The sequence below is a fragment of the Hyaloscypha bicolor genome (assembly GCF_002865645.1).
Source record: "Hyaloscypha bicolor E unplaced genomic scaffold K444scaffold_191, whole genome shotgun sequence".
Taxonomy (NCBI): Eukaryota; Fungi; Ascomycota; class Leotiomycetes; order Helotiales; family Hyaloscyphaceae; genus Hyaloscypha; species Hyaloscypha bicolor.
The window spans coordinates 1-10232 of NW_020194693.1; the positions used below are offsets into that span (position 1 = coordinate 1).

The 10232-nt window shown below is 39.9% G+C and overlaps 1 protein-coding gene across 1 annotated transcript; it reads right to left on the bottom strand.

Moving 5' to 3' along the window:
• Positions 1-8258: 8258 nt before the first annotated feature.
• On the bottom strand, positions 8259-8666 carry K444DRAFT_712698 (uncharacterized protein). Its single transcript, XM_024888283.1, has one exon. The coding sequence runs from the start codon at positions 8542-8544 to the stop codon at positions 8308-8310; it is 237 nt and encodes a 78-aa protein (XP_024726072.1). The 5' UTR covers positions 8545-8666; the 3' UTR covers positions 8259-8307.
• Positions 8667-10232: the final 1566 nt, after the last annotated feature.

The window sequence follows — 10232 nt, forward strand, 5'->3', positions numbered from 1 at the left end:
GAAATAAGATATTAATTAGAAATAAGATATTAATTAGAAATAAGATATTAATTAGAAATAAGATATTAATTAGAAATAAGATATTAATTAGAAATTTTAAAAATATATTAATTAGAAATCGGGTATTAATTAGAAATTTTAAAAGAATATTAATTAGAAATAAAGTATTAATAGAAGTTTTTAAAGAGATATTAATAATTTATTAAAAAAGCATTCGGGAATAATATAAGAATTATTAAAGAAATTATTCTCAGGTAATAATAAAGTCTTTATTAGTATAGCTATTTCTTTGAGAGTTATATATATAGTTACGGGATACGGGATACGGGATATAAATAATGGGATATAAATAATAGGATATAAGATACGGGATATAGTTATATAACCTTATATCCCATTAGTAACTCGACTAGTAAACTAGACTTCTTTAGGCTTAGCAGATTTAGGAATTATATATTAATACTATAATACTATAATTCCTATTTCTAAATAATAATAACTTTACTAACTAATATAACTAGTATTTCTATACTTATATAATAGTACTATATATTACTAGTAAACTAATACTAATTAGTTTATATATATAGATTAGAGAAGATTTTAGATTAGTCCTAAAAGTATTCGGTAGCCTAAAACAAATCTAGTCTATTCTATATTAAAGAGGGGAACTATTTATTAACTTTATAAAAGTATTTAGTAGCCTATAGAGAAAATATCTAGCTCTTACTAATTAATAAGCAGTTAGCCATTTGACTATCTATCTATTTAACTTCTACTATCCTTTAAAACTAACTTCTTTTGGCCCTAAGACTACTTTCTTAGAAACCATCTTTTCTATTTATATAATACCTATATTTATAAAATCCTCTTTCCGGAATATATATCCTATATATACCTTTAAAGCTATTTAACTACTACTTCGATTTTACTATTAAATCGAGTTCTTTAAGCTTTAGACTCTCCCGGAATTATAATATTTCACTTTCTAAATTTCTTCTTATAGACGAAATATTTAAGGGCAAAATATTTATTTTAATACCTATAATACCCCTAGGTATCTAAAGTATCTAATATCTAAACCAGATATCTGGATACCTTTACTACCGAACCTTTTCTATAAATCTATTACAAACTACTTTATCTTTAAACCCCTTTTACTATAAACCATATATATATACTAGAGAGAACTTAAACTCGGTTTAGTATAAATACTAATAAGGGAAAGGAACTAATTAAGAAATGAGAGAATAGTATTAATTCGGTAACTATAATAAAGGCTAAACTTTAGGAATATATAACTACTAAGATATATTAGTATATCTTATATAAAAAGAATAATAATAATTTATAGAATCTATTCCAGGATAACTTTAAAAACTTTAATACTATAGTATATAGTCTAATTAACCATATACTTATATAAAATCTTTAAACCCAACTTCGGTATAATAGTATCTATATTAAATAGAACTATAGAAACCTTACTATTATATAATTCTTTATTAATCTTACTCAAGAAAAGACAAAAAGTATATAGAATAAAGCTAATATTATTAATAATAATCCAATTAGAATAGATCTTTTTTAGGGATCTATTATATTAGTTTATTTTATTCTAGATAGAACTAGATATAAGGGAACCAGATAATCTTAATTAAGAAATTAAACTATCTATTTACCTCCTCTAAATTAAGGCTATCTACTGCTTCTACCTTTACTACTACTAGTATTACTACCGAACCCGAACTACTATTAATTAGTACCTACTATTTCTACTAGAAAGCTTATTAAGAAAGTAATAAAAATATACTCTAAAATATAAAAGTATAACGGAACTAATAGTAGTTTCAATTATAAACTTACTATCTTCCTTAATATTTACTAATATATAAAGCTTCCAGAAGAGGTACTAGTAAGAGCTTTTCCTACTATATTAAAGGAACTAGTATAAGACTACTTCTATAATAACTAGCTCTCGAGCCATATATATAAAGAGGCCTATATAAATATCTATAGCTTTTTAAAGGCCCCGGTTTCTATTATTGAAATTTAGATAAATGAAATACTATTACCTTAGTAACTATAATAGTAAAGGATCGTAAAAAGACAATATTTGAACTTATTCAAATACTAATTAATAACCTATATAAATTATAGTATAGCCTTACTTCTATCTTACAAAATACCGAATTCCTATATAATAAGATTATTATTTCCTATTAAGGCTTACCGGTATACTAATATATAGTCTCGGACCCTTCTAATAATCTCGGCTAGCTTATTAATAAGCTCTAATCGTCTATTACTATTTATAAGAAGGAATAATAAATTACTACCGAAACCTATTTTACTAATTAATAATACTATTTTTAAAATCCTTTAAACTACTATCTATCCGGAAATTATTAATACAGATTTAGCTATAATTTCGGAACCCGTAATAACTACTCCAAGTCCTATAATTATAATAAGTATATTTCAAAGTCGTATTTTATATATAAGAAACCCGAATACCGCTTATAGAAATATATACCGGAAAAACAAGAGACCGAGAAAACTTAATTTAAGAATAGAAACATTTACTAATTTAGATTCCGAAATACTTATAACTTTAATAAATACTTTAATAGTATTTATATATAGTATATTACTGAATTCGAAAGAGAAGAGGATAATAAGAATAATAAAAACAAACTAGTAGGTAATACTTTTAAAGCCTTACTAATAGAAACGGATAAAGGAGAGGAATATTACTCTAATTCCTATTTTATTTCTATTAAGAGCTTTCTAGCCGCTCCTATAGTTTTTGCTTTTACTATCCCTATAACTAATACCCTTATAGATAACCTTACTTCTCTTTCCCTTATATATTAGATAATAGGCAAAAACCATACCTTAGAGCCTATTAAATAAATAGAAGACATCCAGATATTTATGGTTAATAGTATATTAAGATATAATACTTATTGCTTTTATAGAATCGTAATTAATACTAGAGCCTCCAGATTCTTAACTACTAGTTCTAATTAATTCCAAGCTTTATAATAAACTAATAATAGTATTTAACTTAATAAAACTACTAAAGATCAAATTAATATCCAGTTTAATATTAGATCTATATTCTCTATTAGATCTATAATAGTAAGAATACTAATTAGATAAGTGTGATGGGCACACGTGATGGCGCATGGACAGGTATCAGATATCGTGGATCTAGTTTCCTATTTTGGGTACAGCTTGCGATCGGAATCATATGGATCGCATGGGATTTCCTAATTAAGTAAAGGGCTTCGCATGCCTGGCTAAGCACTAGGGAATATATAGGGAGACGCTCCTAGCTTTGGAAGGGGCATCGATTAGTCTCTTGTTGGAATCAATTCTTGGAATCAGTTACACTTGCAAGCGTCACTCCGCAGCTTACTTACCTTGACTACTTGTGCATCACCCTGCTATTACGTGCCTTACATTCTAATCGATCCAACCTTCGGGGAGCAGTTCGTTGCGAGGTAGTCAAGCCGTCGATAGACAAAACCACCAATGGCTAGAGCATTAACCAGAAGAAGCGCCTCTACTATCGCTGGGGCGACCCAGTCGGGCACCCAGGGGAGCGCCCAGTCAGCCACTCTAGCTACCGCCCAATCAGGAGAAGGGAGTGGAACTCAGACACCCCCAGAACCAGCTGGCAGGATAATAATAACGGAGAAGCTAGCGGCGGCTCGTCGTCGCATCGCTGAGTTAGAAGCAGAGATGCAACAGAGGGAGGATCTGGAGGATTTGGAAGCTCAGATTCGCCGTCTTGAGGATATTCGGGCACCCATCGTGGAACCTGTCGCGCCACCGGCGGCACGTTTGGTTCGCAGGGCTCCAAAAACCCGAGAATTACCAACCTACAAGGGGAAGAGTATCAAGGAAGCCCAGGACTTCTTCTACCAGGCGGAGCTGAAATGGCGTAAAGACGGCGGGATCACCTGGGCCACAGACGCAGCAAAGGTCACGCATTATGCTTCCTGCTTTGAGGGTATAGCCAGGGATATCTGGAAGCGTAGGGAGCGATCGGTGGGCGTTAATACCACGGATTGGGAGACCTTTATCGAGTTTATGAAGAATTCCATCTTGGATCCGGAGAACCGTAGTAATAACGCCCTCGCCAAGTTCAAGGACGCAAAACAGCGGCCAGGTCAGAGTATCCAAAGCTTCGTGTCCTACTTGGACAGCCTATCGGATAACTTGGGATATACGGGTTCGCCGCGAGAGCGGGACGACTTGTTTAGTGGCTTGAGGCAGGAGATTCGGGACAAGATTAATCGCCAAGGGAACGCTCCACGAGAAAGGGAGAAGCTTATTTCTGCGGCCGTGAGGGTCGAGAATAACTTGAACCAGTCTGCTCGACGGGAACGCAATAATGAGCCGACGGGTTAACGAAAGGAAGGAAATTGGAGAAAGGAGAGAGGGGATAATAAAGGGAAACGGAAGAGAAGTATATCCCCGTCACGAGGTTCGCATAACCGGGGTGGCGAAAGCATAGCGACGGGGTCCAACGCAGTACCCGTATCGGGATCTGTAAGACCGGGTATGACTTGCTTTACCTGCCAGAAAGAGGGTCACTACGCTACCACCTGCCCAAATCGGGGAAAACCGACTTGCTATAACTATAACAAGTCTGGCCACAAGGCATATGAGTGCCCAGAACCAAAGAAGCCGGGAAACGGGCGCGCCCCGCAGTAGTTACGCTCGTTTATACTACGGAGGGCAAGGCCCCTGAAACGAGAATGGTAATTGAGGTTACTATCAAGACGAGGAAAGGTGGGCAAAGGGTCAGAGCATTAGTTAACTCGGGTGCAGAGGCTAATTATGTGAAGAGGAGGTTAGCCTTGGACATGGGTATTCCGTCGACGTTAAGGGCAACTCCCTTGTCCTCGCCAGAGGGAAGGAGGATTCATTTATATAGAGATTGTGTTCTTGGGGTTATCGCCGAGGACACGCTAGGGGACCAAAGGGAGGCCGACGTACACTTTGCGTCGTGTGATTTCGATCTAAACCATGTTAACATAATACTTGGATTCCCATGGCTCTACCAGGTCGACCCCCTGATTTCCTTTAGGGAGGCGACGTAGAGACACCAGATTCGACCACAGAAGATTAAAGTTCTGAATACCAGGAAGTTTGCCAAAGCGGTAAAGCGTGAGGCGTATGTTTTTCTATTAACCGCCTATCCTATAACGGACGGCCGAAGGGTTACCGCCATTACCACAAACGGGATAGCTACACTTCCCAGAAAGTATCGGGACCTTCTCCGAGTATTCTCCACAGAGGCTATAGGCATACTGCCCGACTACCATACGATGGAGCATCACATAGATCTGGAACCAGGATCCTAACCGCCATATGGTCCTATATATGCTTTATTAGAAAGGGAGCTTAAAGTCCTTCGGGAATATCTTGATACTAGCTTGGAGAAGGGGTGGATCCGTCATTCCACTAGCCTAGCTAGTGCCCCAATCATGTTTATTCCAAAGAAAGGAGGCGGCCTATGTCTATGTATCGACTACCGGGGTCTAAACAGGATTACTATCAAGAACCGAATGCCGTTGCCACTTATTAGTAAGACAATGGATAGGCTTTGCGGAGCAAAGGTATATACAAAGCTAGACTTAAAGGATACTTACCATCGGTTGCGAATACGGGAGGGCGACGAGTGGAAGACGGCATTCCGAACACGCTATGAACATTTTGAGTACTATGTCATGCCCTTTGGACTATCCAATGCTCCGGCGACGTTCCAGGCGTACATTAACCATGCGCTAGTAGGCCTCGTAGACGTCATTTGTGTGGTCTATCTGGATAATATTTTAATTTATTCAGAGGACCCAGAATAGCATACGATGGCGGTCCGACGTGTGCTCGAGCGGTTACAGTAATACCAGCTCTTTGTGAACTTGGCAAAATACGAGTTTAATATGGAGAGAGTAGAGTTCCTGGGATTTATGATTAGCCCAGATAGCGTAGAAATGGAGGCCAGCCGGGTTATAGCCATTAGGGAATAGCCGGCCCCAAAGAATAATATCCGAGAAGTCCAAGTATTCCTGGGTTTTGCTAACTTTTACCAGAGATTTATCTATAGATACTCCAGGGTAGCGAAAGGGTTAACTAATTTGCTAAAAACTGGCGGAAAACCACTATATTAGTTTAGCTAGACGGATGAGGCAGACAAGGCTTTTAGGGAGCTGCAAATTATATTTACGATAGCGCCAATCCTTCGTCATTTCGACCCAGCCTTAAAGATTCGTGTGGAAACGGACGCTTCAGGATTCGCAGTTACAGGTATGATTTCCCAGCTCTTTGGCGAGGGGGCAGAAGCCAGGTAGCACCCCATCGCTTTCTATTCAAAAAAGATAACTGCAATTAAGAGCAGGTATGAGACGCACGACTCTAAACTCTTGGCCATCGTTCTGGCATTCCGCACTTGGCGGCATTACCTGGCGTACGCCTGGCATACCATTATCGTCAAGACAGATCACAATAACTTGAAATACTTCATGACTAAGAGAAAACTGAATAGTCAACAGATGAGATGGGCAGAGGAGCTAGCTGCCTTCGACTTCGTCTTAGAGTACCGGCCGGGGCGCAGTAATCCCGCTAATAGGCCATTAAGGAGGCCAGACTTTGCAGCGGGTATAGATAAAGACACTTCACTACCCACGCTTCATAATAAGCTATAGAATACAGAATAGAGAACCCTGTGGGTGGCGGCAATAGGACGCCACACTATCCCTGCGACGCCGTAATACAAGGCCCAGGAGAGAGGAGGTAGGCACTCCTCGATTAGCGAGATACTAAGGAATTCCGAAGAGGAAGTCCATTTTGGTAACGGAGTAGCGCCGGAGACACCGCTACTTGAGCCTATTACTGGTATAGCTAGTTACAAATAGTACGTACCACGGATTCTAGCTGCATGGGCAGCTAGGTCCGAAACAGTATACGAGGAAAGCGGAGAGACATTACTTGAACTACTATTACAGCGCCAAAGGCTCGATCCATTAGTGCAACACCGGCAGTACGAACAGTTCTCAAAGGGGACCTCTACTAGAGCCGTCAAGACTTGGGAACTTAATACATCTGGGTTATTGAGACGTCGGGGCGCCATCTATATGCCAAATGAGCCGGCTCTCAAAGAAGAATTACTGCAAGCTAACCATAATAATCCTATAGGTAGGCATTTTGGCGCTAGCAAGACACTAGAGATCCTTTAGAGAAAGTACTTCTGGCAGAGCATAAGAAAGAACGTGAAAGACTACGTCAGAACTTGTCCTATATATTAACGGACTAAGGTAAAGAGATATCTGCCATACGGCGCACTCAGTTCATTCCCCCTCCCCTCCAAGCCATGGCAAGAAATTACTATGGACTTTATTACGGGGCTGCCCTCTTCTAGGTTTCGCGGCAAAGTATATAATTCTATACTTATTATTATTAATAGGTATACGAAAATGGCACGATATATTCCGACTACTAAGGAGGTCTCGGCTCCTGAGCTGGCGGAGCTATTTGTGCACCATATTATCAAAGACTTCGGCACGCCTGCGGGCATAACCTCTGATAAAGGATTTGTCTTCACAAGCAAGTTCTGGTTAAGTCTATACTTCTACTTAAAGGTTCGACGACGGCTAAGCACAACATTCCACCCGCAAACTAATGGATAAACGGAAAATCTAAACCAAACTCTAGAATAATACTTGAGGTACTATGCTAGCCACTAGTAGGATAACTGGGTAGCGAAGCTTGCTCTCGCAGAATTCACGTATAATAACTCTATGTATTCAATAACAGGAATATCCCTATTCTATGCCTTATACGGATTTTATCCCAGCATCGAACTACACGTTAAGGACAACGTTCCAGAAGAAGGGGCGCCGGCAGTACAGGAAAGAGTGCAAAGAATTCAAGTGAAACGGGAGGCACTAGAGAAACGATGGCAAGAAGCAGTAGATATACAGAAAAAGCACTATAACAAGAAACACATTAACAAGAAGTTCAAGATACATAATAAAGTCATGCTTCGTGCGAAGAACATTCGATAGCTACGACCTAGCGTAAAGCTAGCGGACAGATATCTCGGCCCCTTTAAAGTTCTGGAAGTTATAGGAACACATAGACAGGCATACCGCTTGGAATTACCACTATTATATCGGATCCATAATATTTTCCACGTTTCCCTCTTAGAACCATGGTACCCGCGAGCTAGTACTATAGTAGAACCAGAGCTAGTCGAGATCGAGGGCAAAGAGAAATTCGAGGTAGAATCTATTATGGCCCATAGGGAGGGCAGAAAAGGAAGGGAGTATCTCGTTCATTGGAAGGGCTACTTACCGGCGGATGACATATGGGAACCACCAAGTAATCTAGAGAATATAGCTCAAGAATTACAAGAATACTTGGAAAAGAGTAACGTCGTAATGCCATTGGCCAAACGGAGGCGCAAAAGATAAACGCTTTTATTAGGAAACTATTAAAAAACCATGTATTTATTCTTGGAAAAACCATGCGAAAATTATTAAAAACTCCAATTTCTGCACCCCATAAATACCCTACCCTCGCGACTACTCTCCACTATCCTCATTATTATCCTTATTAGGATCCTCTCGAGAAACAGGTGGCAAATTAGCCCATAAAGCTATTAGCCGTCGGCAAGAAACGAGGAAGAAGTGAGCTTACTTAATACCAAAGAACATTAACCACACCGTCAAGAGCACTTTGCACTTGCGCCAAGCTAGTGAGAATTGCTTAACCCATTCCTTGGATTATTGGGGAAATCCGTTGGCCTCGAATAATAGCTTTAACACGAGAAGTATATGCAGTTTGGCGTAGAAGAAGGGCAGTAATAGCCTTCTCCCTTTCGGGCAAAGGATAGGGAAGACGCTTGCATGTGTCGATGGCTTAAAGAAGGCGGTTCAACCGCACCACACATGCTTGAGGAACCTTGGACAGCGTCAAAATAAGGAATAAAAGAAGGAATTTGTAACTTACAGGATCACACTTCTTATTCTTGGAGCGGCAGCAATCGCACACCGAGCGATTATTGCTCTTGACACAAGTGAGGTCGGGAAACTTGGCAATATTCTTGGAACATTAAAGATAGCAAGGGCGAATCAAGGATATGGGAGCGTTGGCCGAACGGGTGGCGACAGGCTAACGAGTACCAAGAGGAGTGTTCATCTTGATGGATGAAGAAGTGGAAGAGGGAATTAGAAGGGGACTTAAATAAAGCTTGAATGAGGCTTAAAAGAGCTTGAAGGAGCTTGAAGAAGGCTTGAAGAAGGAAGGCAAGGGACGAGGAGGAGCTGGGTACGGTATTGTGGTTGAGGAAAAGGAAGGTTAGTTAGTGGGAAAAGGGAGGCCTTTTTATAATGCCCTCTCCCCGAATAGTGATCGCGAATTCGGAACCGGCTCTACGCCAGGAACACCCAGAAAATTCCAAAGAAGGGATTCACGAACGAACCAGAAAATCGGATTAACTTTTCCAAGCTCTTGGGCCTACAGAGCAACGATTTATTCGCGAATGGAGGCTAAGTTGGGATTCACGAACCAATCAGGAGATCGGATGAGCTTCATGTCCGACAGTATACGCTGTATTCGCACCACCTTTGCGAGGGGGAATCGCCAGAGGCGATTTGCGAACCAGCTAGGAAGGGTTAGTGAACTATATCCTCAACTCCATTACCTGGCGTAATAATGGGGCAATTATGGGGAGTCTTTGGGGAAAGCCAGCGGCCAGGAAAGTTTCAGGGGGACATTTGTGAAGCTATTCGCAGTTTTCCCAGGCCTCTTGGGGACAAGGGCCCAGAGGGGGGGTTAATGTGATGGGCACACGTGATGGCGCATGGACAGGTGTCAGATGTCGTGGATCTAGTTTCCTATTTTGGGTATAGCTTGCGATCGGAATCGTATGGATCGCATGGGATTTCCTAATTAAGTAAAGGGCTTCGCATGCCTGGCTAAGCACTAGGGAATATATAGGGAGACGCTCCTAGCTTTGGAAGGGGCATCGATTAGTCTCTTGTTAGAATCAATTCTTGGAATCAGTTACACTTGCAAGCGTCACTCCGCAGCTTACTTACCTTGACTACTTGTGCATTACCCTGCTATTACGTGCCTTATAATAAGTATAATTCTATATTATACCTATAAAGATTCTATTTTTACTTAGCTTAGCCAATATAAATAAACTAGGA

Excerpts from the sequence above, each read along its gene's own strand:
- K444DRAFT_712698 (XM_024888283.1), bottom strand. The coding sequence starts at position 8,544 with ATGGTTTTTCCAAGAATAAATACATGGTTTTTTAATAGTTTCCTAATA.